Raw genomic sequence first — 27673 nt, 5'->3', positions numbered from 1 at the left:
TGGTGTAAAGATCATTGTGTCTGTTTTTCACAATGATGTATGCATTTACCTGCATATAGAGCGAGGAAGTGAGATCAGATCACAAGTGTACACTCAGATGCATGTTAATGTCAGGTGTGAACTGACGGACTTAAAACTGTCCACTTATAATTGGATCACTCGCGGCTGATGGTAATACCAGGTCTGAACAGGGCCTATATTCGTAACCTTATCACTGACCTTTAACCACACTCTGACCATAAAAGTCCTATTTATAAGAAAAGTCTTTTTGGGATTGTAGGACGGGGCGGCTGCTGTTGTGAGTGAGACTTAAAAATCTATTCTTCTTACAAAGAGGTCCTTTAACCCCAAAAGTAAAGTCCCTCAAATCTCATTTTGAAGGTGTAAAGCTCAAATTTATACAAATGGTCAGAGTGGTACATGCTGGTGGTTATTCTCTGACGCACATAAATGCACACACTGGCCTCTGCTGGTATAAATATCCACCTGCATCCCTCCTAAAGTAAAAGTTTAGTTGCACTGTGACCCTCTGCTGACATTACCTCTTCAATCTGCTCGGTAGACGGTTGTTTTCCTGAATGAGGTGCACCATCTGCTGGACAAAAGAAGGTAGGGGAGGACAGGACACAATTTAGTTTGGTTGTTTTTGGTTTTTTCCAGTGGACCTAATAGAAAAACTCCAACCCGACATGACAGTGACGAGTTGTAACACACCTGACTTCTGATTGGCTGAGCGACGTTCGAAAACCGAATGTTTTTGTTGTTCTTTTGCAATTCCGTACAATTCGCTTCCGGTTTCCGGTGTCGAATATTCTTTTATGTTTCCGCAGAGTTAGGTTTAGGGTTAGTAACGTATAGAAATGTAGTTTTCAGCCTCTCAAACAGTTTCATGTCCTCTGGTAGCCGTCATACACACACGTCATTGTAAGAGCTAAAAGGCACCGCTGGGATTCGAACCCAGGATCTCCTGTTTACTAGACAGGCGCTTTAACCAACTAAGCCACGGCGCCACGTGACGACAGAAGCGGAAGTAGGCTTTAAGAATGAAAACCACGGCGGCAAAAGGGTTTAAATTAATAATTTTTATTTGTGACCTTCATGTAATGTAATACTTTACAATATGTGAGTTAACATATCTGAATGCTTCAATACATTTTATCCACATGAGAAGGTCCTTTCTGCGAGGCAGTCTCGTCATAAATACTCTATTAAAGCTAATCCTATTTACAATGCGTAACTTTACATTAAATAACAATCTATTTTTTATCAGTCAACCTAATAGATAATCAATCATTGCAGCAGAAATGTCCAAATCCGACACACTGAAGTCGCCCAGGTCCTGAAAGCACAGGTCGGACAGGTCCTCCTCAGAGCTGAAGTGCTGCTGGTCCAGCCGAGTCTGGACGTCCTCCCTGGGTCCAGGATGTACGACTGCACCGCAGCGGCTGCCCTCAGGCTCGGACCCTTGTGCTCCTGCAAGGAAGGCCTCGAAGTCCTCTGTTAAATCCCATTCACCGAGCCCGCTGTGTGGAAACACATCGTGGCAGTAGTGAGTAAAGTCTGGGGTTTGGTAGAATTGGGTTTGAGGAGCTCCTGGGAGACCATGCGGGGAGTAGGATGGAGCTTGGTCGGCTGCGACAGGGGATGTAGGTGCAGGCAGGGACATGGCGGAGAGCCTGGTGGACTCGGGTAAACTTGGAGCAGGGTAGCCTGGTGGGGACGACTTGCTGGGGGTGGGAGGGAAAGACGGAGCCAAGTAGGGGAAAGGCGGACTGGGAGTTGGAGTGAAGGTGAAGTGCGGATGGAGGTGGTCTGTGGAGGGTTTGTGGACCTCTCTGGATGGTTTCTTGCTCTTGAAATAGCGTGCGCGTCGATTTTGGAACCAGACCTGTTGAAAAGAATGAATAGTGGTCAGTTTGCATGAAACGCGGAAAAGAAAAATACGCATCACTATCAAAAAATTACGCATGGGGAGTGTGTGAAGCACATGTCATACCTGAATTGTAGACTCCGGTAGCCCAGTTATATCTGCCAGGGACTCCTTCATTTTAATGTCCGGGTACTGAGTGGCCGAGAAGGCCCTCTCCAGCTCGCTCAGCTGCGCCTTGCTGAAAGTCGTGCGCTTCCTGCGGCGCTGAGTGTCCAAGCGCGTCCTGTGGGGAGCATCGTGGTGCACTACAAGGAAAAAAACAAATAGTGACGATTAGTAATGAGCTTCCCTGACCTCTAAATGAAAAGCAAACACTTTTAAGTACAGATATATAGATACTGAACTTTATCAATTGTCAAAATCATAATAAAATGTGAAGTAAAGGTACTGAGTCACTCACCTCTGCTGGAGTCCTGTGCGTAATCGTCCTTGTCGTTCATATCCAGACATGCAGCGGGCCAGTAGTGCCCCGAGTAAAACGTGTTCATCTCAGAAACACTTCCTCCAGTAAAATCCAATCCAAATGCCATTCTTACCGAGCAAAAGAGAGTATGTTTCCCCAAGTGTTTCCTCGTTACTTGTGAACACTCAGGATACCTGAGGCTTTTATACTGTGCTTGACAGGCACACAACGACTCCCCTCGCACCCCACCCTCCTGCACCCATCTCAGTGGATATTGTCGAGCCTTACAAACGCGTGCCTTTGATGTGCTGCACACCTATTAACGGCTGCCCGGCTAATAGCTGTCTGTTTGATCCCCGATGACCCATTAATGTGCCCGTTTAGGCTAGACGGAGCTTGTCCTGTCCTGCAGAAGTGTCAGGTCTCACAACACTGAGATCTTTCTGGTAAATCTCTGCATCTAAAATGATTTGTATGCACTCACAATAGTTTATTTCGAGGGCAAAATGAAAACATATGCCTATATGTCCACTTTATAAGTCAATATATAGGCCTTTACGCACAAGGTTTTGATAAAATATGTTTTATTTCTGACTTCTAAAGTCGTTTTATTTCATTTAAAGTGATCTCCAGAGTACATTCTGGCAATATATTACACAAGGCTGACATCAAGCATGCAGGTAAAGCTACAATCACACTTTTCTGACACTTCAGTCTGTGGCACATCCTCTCCTCCACAGCTCGCTGCCTCCTGGTGCGCACCAGGAAAAAAAACAGTGTGTGTGTGGACAGTGGAAGTGTATTGAAGCTGCCGGAGTGTGAGGCTTCAGTCAGCTATAATGTGTCGAGGTGACAAATCGGGCTACTTGTTCTCCTTCCTGGTCGGTTGCGTTTCCACCGATCGAGACATCAAAACACCGGATAACGCACAGTCCAATGCACAGACAGTTCCCAGGCCAGTGCCAGACTCACAGGGTTTGGGGCCATTAGAAACTAGATTTGAATTTCCAAAAAATAAGGAGAGCTAAGACAGGTATCCCGATGGTCACATGAAGAGCACGTGATGTAAGTAGTGATTTTACAGCCCAGGAGCTCCCTGAGGATGACGCATTAACCTTGATGATTGGCTCAAATTAGCGGGGAAGTATTCCACATTGACTCCTACTTTCATGAACAATGGACCGTTAAGATCATAGCTCAAACTGCTGCTGCTCACATGACGATTAAGACAATATATTGATACCAAAAATAGATGGGCTGTCGAAACCGGGTCACATGCTACCCAGCAGGGCCGGAGCTACCATTGAGGACACTGAGTTCATGTACTCGGTATTTTTTCTGGGTCTTTGATATCTGAATATATTTGGCAACACTTTATAATGTCTAGTATATCATTAAAATGAACAAGTGTATATGATAAAAAGGCAAGTTTATAGTTAATTAGACTTTAGTTAATAGTTATTTCACTGTTAACAAGTAATGAAATGCTTTATGAGCTATTTATTAGCGATTCTTTATTGGAAAGTTGCAATTAATGTTCATAACTCTTTGAAAACGGTTAATAAATACTGTGTGGTTCATTTATAAACATTATTTGGATGCGACTGATGTTTTGAACCTTTACAATTGTTTAATAAATGTTTTATGAGCCATTTTTATAGTTTTTTTAAACAGTGAAATTACATTAACCATTTATTAATGATGGTTATTATAAAGGGTTACCCATGTTAATAGGTTGTTTATAGAACAGAAATAATTTAATACATTTAAATCAAAATTTTCCGTGTGCTAGCACTGATATTATTTCCAAAGCGATTATTGGAATTATTATCAAAATGCAGAATAATATATAGATTTATACTATAGTCTTCACAATCGTTTGGATGGATGGGTGGGGGGCATGACCTCAGTGTTTCTAAAGTCTTGGCTTCGGCCCTGGAGCCCAGAGACCTCTGTGAGCCCTGACACTGAACAGAAACATGGAGTTCATAAAGCAGACTCAAATCTGAGTGAGAAAATCACCTCGTGTAACTTTTGATATTCTCAAAGCTTATATGTATTATTTGTGATATTGTCTATATCATGGTAGAAAGTATGTACGTAGATTTATTTACTGAAGTAAAACTTTGAGGTGTCTTCACTTGAATATTTCCATTTCATGACATTTTGTACTTCTTCTGACTACATTTCAGATAAATATTTACTACATTTATTGAACAGCTAAACAGAAGTTATATGATAATACTTATTTGTGCTGATAGCCTTATATATTAAATGTAAATGTACTGTATTTCTACAGTGGGGGTATTAGTGGTATTAGTACTTGTACTTCAGTAAAGTATCTGAATACTTCCTCCATCACTATATGTATAAAGTCAGACCTCTTATATTTGTTGCTATGGAGGCAAAAGGAGCGCGAGATCAAAAGAAGCCACTAGGTGGCAGCATTAGACAGCATCCATCCATCCATCCATCTATCTATCTATCTATCTATCTATCTATCTATCTATCTATCTGTCTATCTGTCTGTCTATCTTAATTTCACTCCAACAATACATGCTGCATCAGAGCCAAAATAGTACATTCTCATTTAATTTATTTTACTGAAAAATAACCCGCTCGTTTCAGTAATCAGAGGAATGATATATTGACCTTAACTTGCACTTTAATGTTTCAGTACATTTATTACAAGACTTTTACTCAAGTAATATTCGTATGGATGACTTTCACTTTCACCAAAGTAATATTTTAACAAAATATTACTTCCTACACTCACTACACAATGACTTTGGGGTGTTTTTTGCATCCCACTTTTTTCAGTGGATGAATAGTCATCTAATGAATATAAACAAACAAATGTATATACTACAGCTACAAAAAAAGTAACCTGAACCCGAAACATTTTATGTTTAGAACATGTATTGTGTTTGAATGCTGATGGACTGTCCAGTATTATAAGATTATAGCCATACAGCCACACTACGGTAAAGCTGACTACACAGATGGGTGACAAGTTAAAGGAAAAACCTTTTTCTATTGTAGGAATGCCATCCATCCCTCCAGTAAAGCACAAAGACATGGAGAATCTATGAGAAAGAGCACTAAAACTGTTTTAGACAGCACTTTATGAGACTTTTGTTGCTTTGTCCTATAGTTTGTCACTCATATATTTGTGTGTGAAAGAATAATAATAATGGTGACTCTGACGCTGAGTTAACACACACATCTTTTGACCCAACATTTTGTTTTTTGAAAGACATTTTCAGTTTGAATGAGATTTGCACTTTTTATACTAAAATGTCAGATGTCAGATCCCATAATGACCTTTTATAGACAGTTCTCCTTTTCTTCTCACACATTCCCTGTTCATCTCATTCTGACCTCTCCACAATACACAAACTGTTCTTCTCTCCACGTCTGAATGAATGATTCAGTTTATACCTCACAAACTCAGGTGTGCACACAGAGAAACGCTGCACTTCTGTGTCCACACTCCTCTCTAAGAAATCAGGATCGACACTCAGGTGTGAATGACGCTGTGCCCTCCTCTCCCTCACCTACATCCTCGCTCCTTCCCTTCACAATACACAAACACCATTCCTCAGCCCGCTGTTTGATGTGGAAACTCCATCCACATTTCCTGTCAACCTGAGAGATTTTTGGGCCTAATCCATGAGCTGCATGGCTGAGGTGGGTGGGGGGTTTACTCCTCCCCGCCCGTGTCCCGCGCTGTAAAAGCATCTCTGGATCTGAGAAATAGAAGCTGAGTGTGATTCCATCTTGGCTGCGGATAAAAGACTGTCAGACTCTGTAGAGGAAGAAGGGGAAGCAGGAGACATGATTTAGTGCAGCTATAGTTACAAAATAAACACATATTACGGCTCAGAAGGAATGTTGAGGACAAGAAACTGAAATATTCTAGTTTACAGCGCTGCGATCTAATAGGTGGGTGTGACTTGAGCTTGAATTTGGATGGAAGTGCAGAAAGCAGAAGTGCAGAGCAAAGAGTCGGTGAAGAGGATTGTGGTTTTAGGTTGAGTCATTTATGAATTCATTACTCAAAATGTCAGGCCACAAAGCAAACTGGCATCTGTTTGTGTTCTGTGTTTATATTTTCCCGTTGAGCTGTGTGTATTTGTTTAATCATCATCTATGGACACATGCTTCAAACTATCGTAGGCTATGGCACTGGTCGACCCAACATACTCATCCCGTATGAAGACAAACAAACTGCATCTTGACTCTGGTTTTATTTTGGATATTAGCATTGCTTCTAATAGTCCTGGATGAATGACTCCTGAAATAGATTATTCTTTCAATTCCAGGATTTCCAGGAAAATCAGACTGGATCATTATGTCAGAGAGTTTCACATAGTGCTGAGATTTAAAGCTCAAGTGTGACTGCTGGCATCTGATAAAAGAGGGATATATCCACAGAACTGAATAGATACTGTATATTATATAATTATTGATCATGATAGACCCTATTATCATATACTACTACTACTGTTTTTGAATATATTAACATGTATCATATACTCTTCTGCAATAGGACCATCAAAAGGTTTAATGTTTGATATTTCTTTATTATTATTATAATTATTATTATTATTTGGGACCACAAAGCTTTTAATTCTTCTTTTAATTCCTATTTTCAGTTTACAAAAAAAGTCCTGAATCCTGAGGGATTTTTCATATTCTTTGAAATTGTTTATGAAAAAGAAAAAGCCATGATGAAACCTCCTGCCTAAAGCTCACAGCTGAACCTTCTGGTGCATTATTATCAAGAACTTCCATAACACACCTATGTTTAGTTTATTAGGAGCGGCCTTTGCCTCCAAACGTGTCTCAGATATGTGACACAGACAAAAAACAAAACAAAAAAAGAGAGTAGGCTATAAACATACTAGTGGCTCCGAAGCTAGTCAAAGTCAAAACATGCTCATAGGGCGGGTGTATTATGTTTGTTTACCATGTTTAACTACACCATCTTGGTTCAGCGTGTTAGCATACCAACATTTTCTAATTAGCACTTAACAAAGTATGCTAACTAAAGAGCTAAACAGTTCAGTCTAAGACCATTCGTTTATTTAAAAAGATCTCAGCTATTTCATTTTTCCATATAAATTATTAGGGCATTTTTTAAAAGTAACTAAAAAGTAGTGTAATAAGTAATGTATTACTCTATGTAGACAGTATTATTGTAACATAATGTATTACCTTTGAAATAAAGGTAACTAGTAATATGTAACATATCACATTTTGAAAGTAACTTGCACAACACTGCGTCCAAGTATCATAAACTTGTGTAAGCCACAGAGCTCATTTTCTGTGATTTTCCAAAATCCATTTCAATAATCCAATAGGCTTTTTATAGAGGGAACCAGGGCGATGCTAACTTCTGGGTTAACCTACAAAAATATGTCATCACTACACCACTGTATTGCATGGTGATGTTATTAGAAATCATTTTGATCATATCACAACTCCCATATGTAAATATAGGTTTCTTTATTTAGATAGAAAACGATGTAACATTGTCTTTCTGTTGCCTCATATAATCAAAGAGTTTCTATTATAAATTGTACTTAGGCAGTATTCTGTAAAAGACGATATTTGGTGTTTTTTCCCTGACGTAAACAACAGATGGTCTTTTTGTGATTGTGAGGGAGAAACTATTGAACATGTTTTTACAGATTGTTTCAATACTACTGCCTTTTGGCTTCATTTACAGAAATACCTTTCAGAAATGCTTGAAAAAGATGTCTTTCTCACAAAGATAGATATTTTACTCATTTTTTAACAAGTCTAACTTCTCCCCCAGATGAAATGTACATAATTGATTTATTGATTTTAGCAAAATATTACATTTGTAAAATGAAATGGCTTGAAAGAGTGCCCTCCTGTCACACTTTTAATGTTACAGATTTGAGGGTTTAGCCTATATTTGACTTCCATTGAAAATTTAAATCTAAAAAAACAGAAATTGGCGAAAACAGTTAGACTATTTAGACATTTAAAATGTACTCCTTTTAGTTAGCAGACCTCTAAACTGTGTTTTGTCTTGTTTTGTTTTGCTTTGTTTTGTTTTGTTGTGTTTTGCTTTGTTTTGTTTGTTGATGTGACTGGAATTTCTAACTTGTATGTATGCATTTATTGTTTGGTTTGCATGGTAATGTATTTTTGTACAGCACCTTGCATAATAAATAAATAAATAATTTATAACAAAGCGAAAATTATTGTTATTATTACATGTAAGGTTTATCAGGGCAGTTAATCTAGAATATTTCGGGCTGTGCTGGCCCACCTGTCACCATCCACAGCTAGCAGCGGCTAAAGCTAACTCCATGGCGGTTTGGTCCGGCCCCTGTGGGGGTGTGACCTAACGGGAGATCAGAGCTGTGTTTCTCCGCCGCTGTCATCATTCAGATCCTCTGCAGCGGACTGTCTCACCACCCAGACTGAGAGGAATCTCAAGAAAAACTAACCACAACTGAAATAAATCAGGTAGGAGCAAAACAAAACCAACCGTGCTGTGTTTGTTTCTGTGTCGTCGTCTAAGAGTGTAGCTCTAACGGCTGACCGGCAGCGACCAGCGGAGCCGTGAGGAGGTCGATAAACTAGCTGATAAACTCTGTTTATGAAGAAAAATACGTGATAAAACAACAGCAGTCCGGCATTGTGACAGATGAAGAAGATACTGAACGACAGCTGCAGTCGAGTTATGTTTCAGTTACAAAGTTAAAAACATTAAATGTCCGTTATGGGACCAACCGGATGTCATACGGTGTGTTAAGCTAGCTGAGTGTTCAGTGTGTCAGTACTGCAGCTTCAGCTCTGACCCAGTAATTATTATTCTCATGAAGGTCTCCTATTACAACACTTTCTCAGTTTTCTATAAACAAAGAGCAGCACAGAGACGCACAGCAGGCCTCCATCTAGCAGGAGGGTCATTCAAACTGAATCAACAAAGAGGGGGTGTTATGTGAACTGTCTAACTGCTGTTATTAAACTGCCATATGTTGTTGCTGCAGTGGATGAAGTACTCTTTTATTTTAGTATTTTAGTACAATTATCTGTAGGATACCATGGATTAAGTGTTCAGATCTTTTAGGCTTCTTAAATCTAAATAAAGTACTAATACCACCATGCAAAAATACTTAATGACTAGTAAAAGTCCTGCTTTGAAAAGGAGTTAGAAGTATAGGTATAATCAGGAAAATGTGCTTTAAGTATTAAAAGTACTAGCATTACATTATTACTACTAATATATGAATATAATAGCAGGATGTTTCTGCAGTAGTTAGTTGATAAAGTATTTTTTGACTTTTGTATATAGGACTGAAGCTTATGATTATTTTAATATTTTATTATTAATTTTATTATTTTCTCAATTCATCAATTTTAGTTGATTCTGTCCAAAATAAAAAACAAATATATATTCAGTTTAGCATCAAATCCTCATGTTTGAGAAGCTGCAACTTACAAAATGTTCAACACTTTTTCACAATTTTGCTTGAAAAGAGGACTAAAATGACTCATTCTGTCAGCTGACTCATTGAGTGATTGTTTCAGCAATTAGCCAGATATGCATGGATGAGAAAATACTCCAGTTTTTTAACCACAGTGGAAACTCCTGCCATTGCATGTGCATCAGAAAGATGTAGACTTTGTGCTGCCCTTAAATGCCATTTCAAGCTCTCTTTTTAATCATGTGTGTTTGTTTACTGGTTTATGGATCAGCTGGACGAGTCCCTCAAAACCAGACTTACTGATATTATTTATACTAGACTGTACTGATGTAGTTGCAGTGATGCCTGTAGCTAACAGTAGATCACAACTCTCAGTCTTTTTGATTTTCTTTTTTTCCCAGGATGTCCCGGGAGCAGCAGGCGGTGGCTCGTGCCAGGAAAGCCTTTGAAACAGGCAGGTCCAAATCTTTAGATTACCGGATCTACCAGCTGAAGAGCCTACAGCGGTTGTTCATTGAGAGACAGAAAGATGTTTCGGATGCCATCAAGAAAGACCTCAATAAGGTGATGAGTGTGTGACTCTTCCCCACGCTCCAAAATAATGAATACCTGAAGCTCGAGAGCCTCAGACTAAACAAAAAATCTCAAACAGGTCTGTTTGTTGGTTCAGACTTTTGGATTTCTTAGAACAAAAAATAGCGACAGGCCGTTAGCTTTTAGCCTTTTCAGTGCAATGTACTTCAGTGTCTGTGTTGGTGTTGTTTACTATCGAACTATTACCGCTTGAGGCTCAAAATAGCTAGGGGCTAGGTGGTTAGCATGCGAACTTCAAGAGATATCTCTATAATATAATACATATATGCCTTTGACATGTCAACAGTGTTATTTCTTCATATTCTGTTGACAATCTTAATTCTAAAACACAGTGGTTACAATTTTAGACATTCTTGTGTTTGCAAACAGGCTTTGTAATGAAAACATACAGAGAAACAGGAAAAAGGAAATACAACATCATCACCCCTAATGTGACTGTCTTCATCCCCAGAGCGAGGTGGGGACCCAGCTGTACGAGACTCTGGGTCTGGAGGGGGAGATCAGCCTTGCCATCAGGAAGCTGAAGGAGTGGGCTGCCCCTCGGCCCGTGGAGAAGAACCTGCTCACCATCTCGGACACCGTCTACATCCAGCCGGAGCCCCTGGGAGTGGTGCTTATCATCGGGGCCTGGAACTACCCCTGGGCTGTCACCATCCAGCCGCTCATTGGAGCCATCGCAGCTGGTACTGTAGCGTGCTGTGTGTGTGTGTGGTGGAGTGGGTGAAAGGACAGCATGTGTGTGATGTAACAATGTCAACGTTCACATTTCTATCTGATATCACCGTCATTTCCCCCCCTCTCGTGAACTTTCAGAAGAGATTTGTCTCTTCCTTGTCTTGTGATTTTAACCACAACAGTTCCTTTTTTTTATCAGGGCATTAAGCAACAGTCTTTACTCTCTGCCTCAGTAACAGATTCAGCATAAACATGTATGTTATTGTCACATGCAGGTGATTGAATGTTTGCGCGTGTGAACATACATGTCTCAACTCTGTGCATTGTTCCTATCAGTGAGTGCTCAAAGGGTAAGGTTAAACTCAGTGAGTGAATCACTTGGCTCCAAGATAATGACTAAACTCATGAATAATTAATTTCCATCTTAAAAGCTACCTTTAAACGGTGGCCCCGTGCTTGTATAGAGGCTCGGCTCTGATCGCTTTGTGATGCAAACCTCAGTGTTGAGTGTTTGTTTGTAACTGTTTAGCATGACACTGCAGTATTTCAACCAGCTTTTGTCTGATTCTTTATCCGCTCAAATCTCTTGTTTGTTACTTGTCCCCAGTGATAGTTTTACATAGTAGTGCCACGAGAGCTGCTACACGTAGAGAGATCATTAGTATTTCATTTGGATAAAGACTGTTTAGACTCAAATAGTGGCTGGAGGACTTAAATGAACCAATTCTTGTCAGGCTAAAGCCCATACAGTGCACTGTTTGTACAGCATGGACTTTATCCTTTACCCTCCTGCTCCAGCGCTATCAGTCAGTCATATCAGATTTGCATGTCAGAGGACTTTTCTCTAGATTTATTGGCATGATACAGATAATCAAAATAAGAATGTAGGGCAAAGGGAACGGTCAATACCAGCACCAGAGATTTTACAAATAGAGCTTACTGTATAATCACCTATAACACTTCTACACAGTAACCAGTCCAGACAATGCCTGTGTTGTGTCAACATGCGCCACCTGCTGACAGGAAAGGAAATTTAATGTATTTGAATGGATAAAACGTTAATCTTAGACAAGACATTTATTCATTACCTCCATGTTTCCTCCTATGTTTTCACCCATGTCCGTTTGTTGTGTGGTTGGTTTGTCAGCAGGATTACACAAAAACTTGGATGGAGGTGCAGATCTCCATAAAGGGACAGATCCAGGAATTATATTTCTTTGTCGGTCTTAAACATGGCGAGAGAAGGCCTTTTCAAAATTAGCTAATTTCTCATTATTATTTGTTTACAGACTATTATTTACAAATTACACCACATATTATAGAACCACATTAGTTCTTTAGCATTAACAATATTCATATTAAATTCTTGGTGATTTACAGACTATAAGGCTATAATGCATATTTGTCACATTATTCTGAAAAATACAATGTTATGTGCTTAGTTTTACCATGTATTTCTATCTTGTAATCTCTATGTTTTGTCATGTACCTCTGCAGGTAATGCTGCTGTGATCAAGCCCTCTGAGGTCTGTGTTCACACGGCAAAGGTCATGGAGGAGCTGCTGCCAATTTACATCGACAAAGTAAGGATGGGTCTCATAACATTCACATATACACCGATCAGCCACAACATTAAAACCACTGACAGGTGACGTGAATGACATCGATCATCTCATCACTATGCGATGTTCTGCTGGGAAACCTTGGGTGCTGGCATTCATGTGAATGCCACTTGACACGCACCACCCATCCAAACACTGTTGTGGACCAAGTACACCCCCTAGTCACAACAACACTACCCGATGGCAGTGGCCCACCAACAGGACAATGAAGGGCCTGAGGTGTTGACCGGGCCTCCAAATTCCCCAGATCCCAATCTGACCGAGCATCTGTAAGACGTGCTGGAGCAGGTCTGATCCATGGAGGCCCCACCCCACAACATACAGGACCCAGAGGATCCACTATAACACACCCTGGTGCCAGACACCACAGGACACCCTCAGAGGTCTTAATGTCTTGACAGGTCAGAGCTGTTTTGGCTGCACAAGGGGAACCTTCTCAATGTTAGGCAGGTGTTCATAATGTTATGCCTGATCGGTGTATATGTATCAGAGTCATAAAAGTGAACAAGACACACTGATATTGTTATTAAAATGTTAGTATATTATATAGTGTTTCTACCAAAGATAATTAACCAGCTTTACACTTTCTCCAACAGAATTATGTCCTTTCTTGACAAAAACAAAGATTTTGGGCCATGTTTTTAGTCTAGACTACTGGAATTTTTCTGCTTGCTCTGTGTAGAGACACAGTATACAATGCATACAAAGGTTCTTATACAAATTATTATCAACAAAGATAGTAAAGAGTATAACAAAATATAATAAAATCTGTTTCACAACACTTAATTAAAAGCTCTTGTCCCACAGAGACATTAAACATGTTGCCTCAGGAACTATGTGCTGCTTTGTGATGACTGAATGTGTGTTTCTTCCCTGTGTGTCAGGAGCTTTACCCTGTTGTAACCGGAGGAGTGCCGGAGACCCAGGAGCTGCTGCGCCAGAGGTTCGATCACATCTTCTACACTGGCAACAGCATGGTGGGCAAAGTGATCATGGAGGCTGCTGCCAAAAACCTGACACCCGTCACCCTGGAGCTGGGCGGCAAGAGCCCCTGCTACATTGACAAGGACTGTGACATAACCGTCGCCTGCAGGTCAGTATCTCACAGTCGTCTTTCTTTCTGTTTTCCCTCCTCATTTTCTTATTTAGTATTTTCAGTCAAATAACATTTTTTCCATTCAGCCTCTGTTAAACTGTTGCTCTTCTTTTCTGAGACCCTCCTCCTAACTCTGCCACTACTTTGTAGGCGTGTTGCCTGGGGAAAGTACACTAACTGTGGTCAGACCTGCATCGCCCCAGACTACATCCTCTGTGAGTCCAGTATCCAGGACCGGGTCATCGAAGAGGTCAAGAAGTCCATTAAGGTACTTTCTTTATATACATTAAAAATGAGACCAACCGTCACAAAACTTGCTTGGTATTACATTGCTTGGCTTTGTCTGACACCTTCCAGTGATGAAGAATAATTTGCAAATGGCCAATAAAGGCACAGGGGCACCATCTTCATCCTGCTCGGCTCAACATGATTGTGATTAGTTTAAAGAAATACAAACGAGCCTGAGTGTTTTTTCCCTCTACAGCTGAATGATAATGGGTGTAGCCAGAGTTATCTCCACCGCTGACACAACTGGCTAAGATTCATGCAGTCACTCTCCAATATGTAGTTGTTTCCAGAATGCAGAAACAAAAGAACAACTCCACCTTGAATGAACGATGAATGATCTGCTTCCTGTCTTTTTAATATTTGCCTGGATTTTACAGGAATGTTCGTGTAGTAATGCGATTGTTTCCTCTGGCAGGAGTTCTACACAGACAACCCAAAGACTTGCCCCGACTACGGACGCATCATCAACCAGCGCCACTTCAAGAGGATAATGGCCATGGTGGACGACAGCACCATCGCTGTGGGAGGAGAGAATGACGAGTCAGACTGCTACATAGGTAATTCTTCTGACAGCTACTAAACAGAGTGTATGACTCTGGTGTATCAAAAGCTAATAGGAACATTTTTTAATCACGCAATTAGTCAAATTTAAATATGTTAAGTTGTGAAGAACAAACTATAAAACATACATGTGATAAATCTGTGTTGTGTTTAGCCCCCACAGTTCTGCGAGATGTGAAGCCAGAGGCGAAGGTGATGCAGGAGGAGATATTTGGACCTCTGCTTCCCATCCTGTCGATCAGCAGCCTGGACGAAGCAATCAAGTTTATCAACAAGAGGGAGAAACCTCTGGCCCTCTACGTCTTCTCACAAGATAACAAGGTAGCTAACAGCCAACATAACACACATTCACACACTTCTACATGTTTAGTATGTAGATTGAGACTCATGGGCGTAATATGAATCTTCTCTCATCGGTCTGAAGGTGATAAATAAAATGAGAGACGAGACCTCCAGTGGAGGACTGCTGGCCAACGACTGCCTTGTGCACTACTCTGTCAGCTCTCTGCCTTTCGGAGGAGTGGGTAAGTACACAGAGACAGAAATTGTACTCGACATGACAAATCTTCTAATCTTTGCAACCAAACAGTCTGATTTTTCTCCTGCTGTTTTCACGAACAGGAAACAGTGGTATGGGTTGCTACCACGGCAGGTTCAGCTTCGACCAGCTGAGCCACCTGCGTAGTTGTCTCATCAAACAGCTGAAGATGGAGGGCGTGAACAGCATGCGGTACCCACCTCACACGCCCAAGAAACTGGGCTGGGCACGCTTCTTCATCCTGAAGACCGTAGACCTGGGCTGGTTGGGACGGATGGCGCTCTTAGCCATGATGGCTGTGGTGGCTGCTGTTGTGCTACAGGTGAGAGACACCACTTTAAAGTGATGCACAGATAAAAAAGCACTCAACACACTGATCTCAATTTTTTTGATGTTTTTACTTCAACTTTTACTTTTTTTGTTACAAAGAACTTTTGTTCTCGATGTTTTTGATGCTCAAGGCTTAATTTATTAAAGGTCCCACATTATAAAAAGTGAGATGTATTTTCTTTTTATTATAAAGCAGGTCGAGGTGCAATATTAATACTGTAAAAGTATCAAAACACTCACACAGTCTTGACCAGCGCAGTTTATCGTTTTCATCCTCTCTGTGGATCCTTTCTTCTTTGGGGAAGTAAGGGAAATTGTAAACTGTGGTGTTTTTTATTGTTTGACGTGTAAAATGCAACAGCTTCTAGGCATGATGCTACTAGCTTTTTACAATTTGGCGCCAGCACTCGCAGCATTTGTCCCCTCCCAAAGGCGGGGGATGGTTGTTCTGGCGTCGGATGAGTGAAAGTGCCTGCTCTCTTCTGTGGACTGTATGAGAAAAATAATGTGTCTTCTAGTGGTCGCCCAAAATAAAAGTATGAACCTGAAAATAAGCATAACATGCGAACATTAATCCATGAAAACATAGAAATGACAGCCCTGCTATCCCAATCAACCAACACTGAACAAAATCAAAAAAGGGTGAATACAAATCATGGCCTATTTTTCTTAGCTAATCATATGTTTGCAAAACTAAACTTGTCATTTTTGTTTACACCATCTTGTTGTGTTCTCCTCCTCCTGTTTGAGTGCTACATTTTTACCTTTTATGGCACATTTTCACAACCAACTGTCAAAGTGAGTTACCTTCCTTCACAGTTGGCAGGATTGCATTTCACAACACCTCTGTACACAACACAGGATACAAACAGGACAGGGACCTCTTCACTGCTCTACAGCACCGCCAAGAGGCAAAACCGCCACAGTTTACCTGCGAGATACTTGTCAGTCAGTTTTCAAGCAGTGTGAATGCAGAAGTTACTAACTCATGGACATGTTTTTCCCAGCATTATCTCCTTTGAAGACATCTTGCTACTTCCCAGACAACAAGCCTGGCGTTTCCTTCACCCTGAGGACCAAACAGAAGAAGACACCGTGTGATCAACACATTTCAAGCACTGTAATACAGTGAATGTTCAGGTTGTTGCCTTAATCTAGTTTATGTTTCAATAGCAGTGTCAGAAGGTTTTTTTAATGAAGGTAATTTTTTTATTCTATGAATTAAGGCTCTCACGTTTGTGTTCAGCATTACTACGTTCTGTTTTAACCGGTTATTAACAAGTAAAACAATGTGTAACACTACTGTAGGACCGACGGTACAATGTCACTTTTATCTCTTGACTGTGACCAAAATTGTTGCATTTCTGAACAATCAGCGTTCACAGGAAAATTGAAGTAACTGACATATCTTGTCTTAATGAAAGTGTTTTTATTGTGTAGGAGTTACCTACACTTCAGTTTGTGTCCATTCCATTTCATTTCATTCCGTTGTTCAGCCTGAAGATGCTTGATCATTTCTGTCCAGTGTAGGTTTGTCGGCAGACATGAAGGCAATTTGTCTGTCAGCCTTCCTTTACCTCAGACTGTTGGAATCAAACCGGATGTGAAGGATGTTTTTATTTCTTTATTCCTAAAACACCAAATGCCTGTAACAACTTTAAGCAACCTTGTAAATTTTTTGATAATCTTTAATCGTTTAATAAATAAACATGTATTTCTATACTGGATTAATATTCAAATAAATATATGTCTACATGTTTGAGTTTGGGATATGATTTATTAATTAATTCCCAATTCCACACTTTACAGTAGGACTACTCTATGTACATAATACACGTGATCCTCATCGTTTAGGCAGTTGATATACAATACAAGACTGTACTTCTGTGTCTTGTACTAACAGGAAATTACAGATTTGCAAGACTGCAACTTTGGAAACAACTTTGGTAACAGTTTGAAATGTTGCACCTCCGTCACAGAAAGCTAGAAAGCAGGGGTTTTTTTTCAAAGGAGACATTTTAGTCATGGTAAGAAAAATACAGCTGTCACTAATAGCTTTAACAATGGATTTGTTCTTATAAAGTGTCACCTAAGTCGTGACAGTGAGCCAGCATGCGCAATACCAGTACAATGAAATTGAGGCAGCTTAATGGAATTCAGCCGTCTTTCATTGTATTATCCACGCCTTGTACCTGTGCTTCTGTAAAGCATACTTCCATGTTGTTTTTATTTGTATTGCATTATATTCAGTGTTTGAACCAGGCTAGCACAGTAACAGGACCCTGAAACTGTTATTAATTAACTCAGCCAAGGAGGTTATATTTTCACTTGTGTCTGTTTGTTGATTAGTTGGTTTGTCAGTCAGATGAGGATGGCTCTCAGCCCAGAATAGACCCCATTGATTTTTGGTGCAGATCCAGATAAAGGGACGGGTGCAGGAATTTTTTCTCATTTTCTGTAACATTGCCACATAGGGCTATATCCTGCAAAAGATCAGGTGTAATTAGGTGGGCGTTATCTGAGTGAGTACAAAAAGGGAGTATCCTTAAAGGAATACTTCAACTTCCAATTTAGTACTGAACTCCTATAACATTGTCAGATTCATGATGGTCAAAAAGCATCAAAATCAATGAAGCAGAACCAGAGATATGCTTGTTTCTTGGCAAAACCTGCCGCCTACATTACCCATAATGCAATTTGACCACTCACCATTAAGTCAGAGTTTTGGGTGTGTTATGCTAGTAGCGGTTAATGTACCCTCGAGCTGCTAGCCTAAAGCAGAGATGAGTAGGCTACAATTTTTTAAAAATGTTATTTTCAAACTTTTAATCTTCACACCCAACTGTTGCTGACTCAGGTGACATCACTTGAGGCACTTGATCAGACTTCACACATCTTCCCTCTCGCAGTTCTACCTAACACCTGTTAACATACCTTTGATGTGTAAAATAGCCGAAGTTCTCCTTTAATTTTGTTTTCTTCTTTAAATTGTGAATGCACAACTGCAGGAAACACAGAAAACCAACAGGAAAGCTAACTGGTGGGTCGGATTTTGCCACCAGGTGTCTGTCTTTCCCCGTTTAGACACCTGACAACTGGAGGCTGTTTCTTAAAGTGACTTTTTCACACACACACACACACACACACACACACACACACACACACCTTTTGTCATACTCATGATGACCTTCCTCCCACCCTCAATTGCAGCTCGGAGTCAGTATGTGAAGGCAGCTTAAATTAGTCTGTCAGGATCTCCTCTGGTCTCCGTGCTGATCATGGATTTTTCTGTCCACCTCCTGACTCTGCTTTCCCTCCTCTCGCACTGCACAGGTAGGACACACACACACACACAAACCTAAAGTTGCATATAAAAGTAATGTGTGCATAGGTTGGTTTAGTTAACTTCCCTTCACATTCTTTAAAATATTTAAAATATACAGATGAGATTGCAGCATTTTATTAAGGCAAGTCACAGCTACTTAGACAATTTAATGCCAATAATTGTGAACACGGTGAGATAATTAACTATTGAAAAGCAAAAACAATTCAGTAACACAAAAATATACAATTTCTTTATTGAATTTTCACTTGTCGTGTAAATGACTTTTTTTTTTTAATCTTAGAGATTTGTAGACACATAAACCAGTGATGGGGGTTTCAGGGGCTGCAACTTACATTTATGTTTATTACCAATTAGTAGTACTCTGAATGGATTAACCTTTGGTGAACAGTATAAAGCATCAGCGAACAGTGAAAAATACCCGTAAAAGCCAGAGGAAAAAATTGTAGAACTCAAGGTGACGCCATCAAAAGTCTTGTTTTGTGCGAGCAACAGGCCAAAGCCCCAAAACATTTAATTTACTATATTGTATGACGAGGAAAAGCAGCCAATTCTTCTTTTTTAAATGCTGGAACTGCCAAATGTTGAGCGTTTCTGCTTCACATTATCAAAACAGAGATTAAGCAATTATCAAAGAAGTTTCTAATGAATCTTCTGTGGATCAACTATTCCTTTTTGTTTCAAAGCTCTTGTTTCAAGTAGACTTTGTTTTCTTTTAAAGGAACGGTCATTATCTACTTAACCCTGTGGAAAATTGGGTTTTAGTAAAAGGAAAAAAAGTTTTGCAGTCCACAAAACATTTCTGGAGCTTCAAAGCAAAACAGCACAAACATTGACGTAGCTGTGAAAAAACAGACTATGGCTCCACAGCCTTGAGATTCAAAATTGATTTGAAAAAATACTTTCACGAGGCGCGGTTCAGCTTGTGCACCTTCTTCAGACAGGGAATGTGCGAACGCTTTTAGCTTAGCGGCTACAGTAAAGATTTCGGCATAATAAAGGCTGTACATTTTCTGGGCTACGAAACTTAACCCGACACTCCATCGATATGGGAATATGTTGGTAATGACCGAATTTTCATTTTTGGGTGAACTGTTCCTTTAAAGAGAGACAAAATTGAGTAAGTTCTGTTGAAAAGCAGCCATTTTGTTCACGGTTCACAGGAAACACTAAAAAGGGTCATAAGGTCAGAAAACGGACTCACGAGTGTAAATTACACAGTAATCAACCTTAAGTTAGCTAACATTAGCCACCAGAAGCTAACAGTCTAACCAAACCAAGTAAGGCTTTAGCAGCAAGGAGTGTCCTGAATGTGTTTTCTGCTGCTTATTAGTTCAACTTCATGTTCAACTGTCATTTTATTCTTTTAAAACACACGTTTTGTCACTTCAAAGGCTAAAAAGATGTAATATTTCTGAAGGATTTTGGTCCATTAGAAAATATCATGTAATTCTACAGAAAGAAAATCATTTAAAATAAAAAAAAGATGGTGGGTTTTCAGTGGATTGTCTTAGGTTTGATTTCTCTACACTGCTCAGTTTGGCACAGGTGTATGAGCCAGGTGGAGTAAAGCCAACATCCTCCAACCTGTGCATTGTTCTCAGTTGGTGAGAACTGTTGTCCCCTTTCAAAGAACGGCATTGTGGGAGGCAGCGGGGTTAATCTCTGTTCCTATATTAGCTAAATGGTTCTCTATAGCGCCCTTCATTCCCACCGGCGGAGTCGGACACTGGAGTTTCATTCACATCAGCAATACAATACACGAGCACAGCACAAGAATAACTGGCTTCATCAGCACCTGTTGGATGGACACGTTTAATGCAGCGGTGTGGAGGAGCTGGATAAAGGTTTTCTGATCCACTTACAACTGAATGCAATCAGTGTAATCACAACCACTGGTGCACAACACAACCTGGTTGTCTGAAAAATTTTAAATGTGTGTTTAACTGCAACTCACTGTTTAGATGGAGTGACTGGAAGGAGAATGGCTTAAATAATAATAATAATAATAATAATAATAATAATAATAATAATACATTTAACTGAACAATACAACAAGCTCTGTTAAGATTATATTCCATGTAAGTATATAATATAATAAGCATGGCAATTTAGCTTCTACTGCAATCATTGATTTAAAAGGCATTATGATCACCAGTGGTAGAATGAAACTAAGAAGGCTACATTTACTCAAATACTGTACTTATTACAAATTTGGGTACTTGTACTCTCCTGAGTATTTTCATTTTATGCTATTTTATACTTCTAAATAGCTTTCTACTCACTTAAGTGTACAGTGTTTTATGCACTTCCTGTCCAGTGAAAACCCCAATCCCATTGACTTCCATACAACAGATGTGGATTGGCTAGAAAATGCACGGTCATAAAGCTGACTACGAGAAGTCATTTTTTTAGAGAAAAGTGAAAGAAAAGTTTTCACAGGACAGCGGCACTACAAACTTACAACGATCTTATAGAATATGATGTATTGCTGTAGAATAAACTAGCCAACAGTATAATAAATAGTTAAAATCAGCTAAAGCTTAAACTTCTACAGCAGCAAATGCAACATACACATTGATACAGCAGTAATATTAATCCAAAAACATCAGATATTTTTATAAGCGCTAACTAGGAGCATTTTACTGCAGAATTGTTCGACTGCGTTTATTGTTAGGCATGTTATTGTGTCTATTTTAACAGTAAATAACCCTGAAGTGTTATGATTTTGTAAACATGGACTCAAATGCAAGACACCAGGGCAGGCAGGTGAAATAAAAAGTGTGCTTTAATCACCAATCCAAAAAACAAAAGGCAGGCAATGAAAGCAAGAATACGAGCAGGATGACACGAGGAAGGAACACAGGGAACAAACGCAGGTAAGCTTGAGGAGCAAAAGAGGGCTGAGGCACAGACGTGAAAATCCAAGACTGGGAAACTGACATAGAAATGAAAAACGAGGGGGAAAATACAAACTTAAATGTGCAAGGGAGGGAGGAAGGATAAACCTACAAAATAAAACAGGAAACAACTCAGTCCAAACCCACAACATGAGGTCTATTCATTCATTTGTCTTTTTAAGTGCATCAAAAAACAAAAAACAAAACAAGGTACAAGGTAATTTATCCGTCATTAAATAGCACAGAGTTGCATAACGAAATGAGAGTTCATAAACACCTTCGCGCTACACAAATTACAGAACATACATACAGTTATTCATATATACATAAACACGTAGTGCTTCAAACAGCATCAGTATGATGGTGATGGTAACGCTGTCGGCATCTTCACATCAAAAGTTCGACATCTGGGAAACACTGTCCACTCTGACTGAGTGTGATCACCAAGCATCAATGTTACAAACACAGAGTCCACCTCTCCTCGTCCCGCCGTAGTTTCGCGCTCTGTCGGATGATTTTCTGTGCAACAGTTTTATCTGAGATGTTGTGGTGGAGACAGGTCTATTACGGCCCAGTTAAACCTTACAAATTTTACTTTTATATAATCTAATGAACTTCCCACCAAAGAACTAAATAAGGATGAACCTTTTTGTGCATTTAGCCTATTGTCGCGAGAGCAGTTTTCTAGCTAGTTGACTGGAAACCGAAGCTTTTATTGTGCTTTCTTTGGAACTATTCATGTTGAAGCTGCTTTGTCCCATTTTTCTTTTCACCCTCAAACTCAGCACTGCTTCTAACAGCTGGTCAGGCATCACTGACTGTGTCCTGTGACTGCAATACATCATTAATCTGCCATTGCTGACAATTCTGCTTAAATGAGTGCCATCATGTAATTTATGTTTAACTGATTAGCACAAAAAGGCAACTGAAGGACAGGATTAGTAACATGAGAATTAATAATTATCTTGGCTTATGTGTGTGAGAGCTGAACTCTGACTTCTCAAAGTTCAGCTGCAGAGTACAAACACATTAGCAGATCATCCAGTCAGATTGCTGACTGCGTTAAAAAAAACCACTGTGGCTTATAGAGCGTGAAAGTCAGAAGAATTAATGCTCAGTTATTAACACGTTGTTTTGCACAAGGGAGAAGTGTCCTGAACTAGAATAGATTGTGTGTCTGTGTGTGACCTGAGTGCTGTACTTTCTCTCCAGCTCAGTGGTGTTACCAGAGCCAGTACTCCTGTGATGACACATGCAGAGGTAAGACTTTCCAATCCAAAACTAAAGGAATACATTTGACCTACCCACCTGAACTATTATTGATCATTAGACACACACTTGTTACGAATCTAAGAGTTATAGTTTCATCAATTAATTATATTAGTGGATTTCCAGACTGTTCTGAAGGCAAGAAGGCATCATGTTTTTAAAGCAACGTAACATGACCACTTGTTCGTAAAAAGGGGTCGCTCTTAGTGATGAACCCACAGAGAAACATGACCCAACTCTGCAGTTTACTTCAGCTCTATGGAGCTTTATATCTTAGCTGATTGTTTTGATTTCATTGCTCACAACGGGCAAATGTTTTCAGCTATAAAGCTCTAAAAACCCACCGTACACCGCAGACTTTTGCGACTAGCTGATGAATATAGGTGAGCAAGAATCAGATCTCCCCCTCAGGAGGGGGTGGAGACCAAAAATAGAGCTAAAAGAGAGTGGTAACATCAACTGCTGTATGTAAAGAGGTAATTGTTAGCTTTCACGTTAGCCTTATCATTTTATTAAGCTGATTATATAGAGCTCGAGAGTGATTGTGGGTAGCGCAGCGCTTTTCATGACATTGCGAATGAAACGTGTTATTCTCAGAACAAGGTTGATATCATACGGACAAACTTCAAGCCTTCAGTTTGTGACACAGGCTGTCTGTTTTAATTTGTTTCTCATTTTTTAAGAAAAAGTCTCAAGTTGAGCAGAGATGACCCAGCAAAATTGATCATTGGCTTTGAGTTCTAGTGAATCAAATATTCATTCCCAAGTTATTTTCTTTACAATTTCACAGCCAATAATTTTGCACCAAAACAACAAGGTGAGAACTTAAAGCATAAGACTGTGTTCATTCACTGTGGGATTAGTAGTACTAACAACCTTTTTTCACAATAGAGCTGCTGCTTACACCCAATGAGACTGGAGTGGTTTGAAACAACTGACTGACCTGTTCTCTCAGTGGTATGGGAAAACAAAACTGGATGATGATGTTTCTGCTGCTGTTTGTGTTGTTTAGACCCCACCCGCTGGGCAGCTCAGTTTCCCAGCTGTGGAGGATTACGCCAGTCTCCAATTAATATTGTCACCCACAAAGTGCACGTCAACAGTGCCCTGCCACCCTTCAGCTTCATCGGCCACACCAACACAAATAACATTACAGCGGAAAACAAAGGACACTCTGGTAACAAAGGGTTACGTTATTTTTCTTTTCTACTGTACACCATTTTTCACCAGATGTTGAACACCTTTGGTTTGTTTATAAAGCTTGACTCTCTTCGTTCCCTGTAGCTCACTTTATTCTACCACAGTCTGTCCGACTGACGGGAGGAGCTCTGCCTGGTCACTACAGAGCCGCCCAGTTTCACTTCCACTGGGGAGATAGTGGGAGACCAGGATCAGAGCACACCATTGATGGAGAAAGGTTCCCCATGGAGGTGAGTCCCACAGGAGCCAGCGTATCATGGAAATGAAAGTGTTGCTGGAGAACATCTTTTAGTTAACACAGAGGTCAGAATGAAATCCACCATACTATAAGTTATTTTGTTGTGTTCTCTGTTTCCAGCTGCATATCGTCCACATCAAGGAGCCGTATGGGTCTCTGGCAGAGGCAGAACATGATATGGCCGGTATAGCTCTGCTTGCCTTCCTGTTCGAGGTAGTACATTAAGATGTACTTGTCTTCATAGCTCTGCATTCTCAATAGAAATGAATTATTTATGCTTGTGCCACAATATTGATGGTGTCTTCCTCACAGGAAACAACAGATGATCACCCTCATTTGGATGCAGTGATAGCTGCTTTGGGCCGAGTACAAAACAACGGTATGAGCTTGGTTACTTAAATGTGAAGAACAAACTCTACTTTTCCCTAACTCTGCCTCCAAACACTTCACCTCTCGCTTCTGTGTTCAGGCAGCAGCACAGTGATCCCAAACTTTCGACTCAGCGACATTATCCCATCAGCAAAGGAGCTCCACAGTTACTACCGCTATGTTGGCTCCATGACAACTCCAGGATGTGAACAGGCTGTAGCCTGGACAGTGTTTCACAGGACCCTGCCCATCAGCAGTCGACAGGTGAGCAGCTTCAGACAGAAAGCTCAGGGTCAGCACACTGGATGCATCTCCTCAACCAGGAAGACAAAATGGTGCCATTATGCATCACCTTGAACCTTCAAACTGAGTTTTGACATAAATCACAAATGTTGCATCTGGTATCTGCACTCTTTCTTTCTTGTTTAAACGTCCCTTCAGCTCGTTGATCACTAACTTTATTTCCTCCTCTCCCCTGCAGCTGGACGCCATAGTTAAGCAGTGTCGATTCTGGACGGGACAGCCCATGACTGACATCTTCAGACCCACGCAGCCTCTGGACGGCAGAGTTGTGTACCGGTCCAAGGCGAGTGCAGCTCTGTCGAGTGTGATCCACATGTGGTTCGGTGTTCTGTCAGTTGTGTTTGGGACAACGGGGCTGATAGACTGATTCAGCACATGAAAACAACTGATTTAAAGGCATAATATGCAGGATTTCTCGGTCGCTCTTTGTAAACACATCATTTAAATTTCGGTGCCTCCTCCCTGGCGCAATGGGCGAGAGAGATAGGAGAGAGAGAGAGTGTATGAAGAGAGGGAGCAAAAACAAAGCAGTGAATCAAAGAAATAAAATATTTTCTGATTGTTTCGCAGCAGTTACATTCTAAAGCACAAATAAATATACGCACATTTCCAGTACTTCAAAAGTGATGATTGAGAGGGACCACTTTCTTCTTTACATTGTTTGGAGGGAAAATCCTGCATATTATACCTTTAAGTGACAAAAGCTACTGTATGTATAAATACAACTTTTCCTCGTGTGACAGTGAAACAACAAACTGTTAATTATGTTTGTGCTTATTAATGAAATAAAATGAAAACTGCGTTTGCACTTAAACTATAGCCCGCTAAATTTCACTGAATGGTTGTTGTGACAGTGAGAGAAGTTCTTGTGCAAAACGAATGTTGCTTTTATTTTGCTGTTGATATTTTTTCCACAAAATTGCAGTGAGCCGACAAAAACTCATTTGTTTTGATTTAGTATTGGCACAAGTATACACACTTGACGTTCATTTACATTGTACATTTATTTAAGAATATTCATTTTGCCCGACAAATTGCTCAAGATGAAAGTTGTACCCATGGTATCCAGATGATATACCCTCCTGTTTTTTCTTCGAGTGCCATGAAGAGGTCTATATTTGCGGTTATGAGGGAAATATCTCAACAACTGCCTGATGGTTGGCCATGAAATTGGGTTCACACAATCTAGTTCCCCTCAGGATAGACTGTAACAAGGTAAAGTTGTTACAGTTTAGGTCAAAATGTAATTGATCTCAAGCTTTGTTTTATGACTGAACACTCCCCTCAGCCTAATTAACAAATGTTAGCATGCTAACATGCTAAACTAAGATGGTAAACATGGTAAACATTATACCTGCTAAACATCAGCATGTTAACCTCGTCATTGTGGGCATGTTAGCACGCTGTTGTTAGCATTTAGGCCGAGACACAGCCTCACACAGCTGCTAGCACGGCTGTAGACTCTTGAGTCTTGTTGCTACTTGTGTGGATCGACTCCTAAAATAATTAAATAGTGATATTGACTGTAATCATTTGTTTGAATAAGTAAACTGTCTCCATGTTAGTTTAAATATCTTGCAACACCTAAGACATAGAGACCTTTACCTCAGCAGGCCTTTCTGTTAACTTTCCCTATTTTTGTTAGTCATTGGGAGCTAATATGTTATATTCACGCAGTTTGGCTTCACATCAATGCTTAGCTGCTTTTATATGTTTTTCAATAAGACAGAAGAGTGATGAATAAAATTAGTAGTATTAGGGGTTTTAGAATAAGTTATATTATCTTCTAACAGTTAAAAGACTCTTATTTCTTCTTTACTTGTCATGTATATTCTTCTCTGTACTGTTGGTCAGACAACTGAAGTGAGATCAGACTATTACGGTGTTTCCTAAATGTACTGTAAACTTGTTTATTTGTGGGTAACCCAAATGACTTCTAAAATGTACATAAATAGCTGTGATTATCTGCCAGAGTAACAACCTTTTCTCTATTTACCTGCTTATGATATGAACCTCTGTCTGTTGTCTTTAAAGCATTGCTTTGTATATAATCAACATTTATGAGATTCAGACTTGAGAGAAATGTGCTGTCAGACATCTATAAAAAACAAAAGATGGACAGTAGAATTGTGATTTTTTTTTTTTATCCCCATGATACTTTAATCATTTGACTTTGATGATCCATTTGGGATTTTTAGAGATAATGCCGATTGTTGATTTAATGTCAATAGATTCTGAAACTGATCACTAACCGTTTCTGTTTCTCGACTATTATTTCAGAAATTTACTGCATAACAACCTAAAAAAAACTGTGCACTTTTGACTAGAACTTTTCTCCAAATAAATAAATTTGCCTTGCTTCACCTTTCGTTTAAGAACAATGTGTGGAGCTCAACGACGGGTGAGTTTTAAGAAATTCACTAACTGTAAACTGACAGTGATATTTATGTTACCATTAAGCCGTTTTAGTGACTTTGATAAATAAAAATATCTGTTTTTGTCTCTACTGTAAAGAAAATAAATTAAAATATCCAACCTTTCT

At 39.8% G+C, this 27673-nt stretch overlaps 3 protein-coding genes across 4 annotated transcripts; 2 read left to right on the top strand and 1 right to left on the bottom strand.

The window, feature by feature from the left end:
* Positions 1 to 1225: 1225 nt before the first annotated feature.
* LOC311269119 (uncharacterized protein) lies at positions 1226 to 9194 on the bottom strand. The gene is made up of 5 exons (XM_084373124.1): positions 8863 to 9194; positions 5891 to 6141; positions 2331 to 2461; positions 1997 to 2175; positions 1226 to 1888 (listed from the first exon to the last, which is right to left on the bottom strand). The coding sequence occupies exons 2-5, from the start codon at positions 5929 to 5931 to the stop codon at positions 1271 to 1273; spliced, it is 969 nt and encodes a 322-aa protein (XP_084229250.1). The 5' UTR covers positions 5932 to 6141; positions 8863 to 9194; the 3' UTR covers positions 1226 to 1270.
* On the top strand, positions 8551 to 17264 carry aldh3a2b (aldehyde dehydrogenase 3 family, member A2b). The gene is made up of 11 exons (XM_084373121.1): positions 8551 to 8840; positions 10207 to 10369; positions 10851 to 11082; positions 12572 to 12657; positions 13581 to 13789; positions 13943 to 14060; positions 14496 to 14637; positions 14796 to 14962; positions 15066 to 15165; positions 15263 to 15501; positions 16517 to 17264. Exons 2-11 carry the CDS (start codon positions 10208 to 10210, stop codon positions 16529 to 16531), a joined length of 1470 nt encoding a protein of 489 aa, XP_084229247.1. The 5' UTR covers positions 8551 to 8840; position 10207; the 3' UTR covers positions 16532 to 17264.
* Positions 17265 to 18770: 1506 nt separating this feature from the next.
* ca4c (carbonic anhydrase IV c) lies at positions 18771 to 27363 on the top strand. Of its 2 annotated transcripts, XM_084374009.1 has the most exons (8): positions 18771 to 18842; positions 22965 to 23012; positions 24034 to 24198; positions 24306 to 24451; positions 24580 to 24672; positions 24772 to 24838; positions 24929 to 25092; positions 25310 to 27363. In XM_084374009.1, exons 1-8 carry the CDS (start codon positions 18788 to 18790, stop codon positions 25496 to 25498), a joined length of 927 nt encoding a protein of 308 aa, XP_084230135.1. In that variant the 5' UTR covers positions 18771 to 18787; the 3' UTR covers positions 25499 to 27363. The 2 variants fall into 2 exon arrangements, with proteins under 2 accessions (XP_084230135.1, XP_084230136.1); XM_084374010.1 differs by lacking the exons at positions 18771 to 18842; positions 22965 to 23012 and adding an exon at positions 23331 to 23404.
* The last annotated feature ends 310 nt before the right edge of the window (positions 27364 to 27673 follow it).

The sequence above is a fragment of the Pagrus pagrus genome (genome assembly GCF_965226575.1).
Source record: "Pagrus pagrus genome assembly, chromosome: 14".
NCBI lineage: Eukaryota > Metazoa > Chordata > Actinopteri > Spariformes > Sparidae > Pagrus > Pagrus pagrus.
This window is presented reverse-complemented; position numbering and strand designations above follow the sequence as displayed.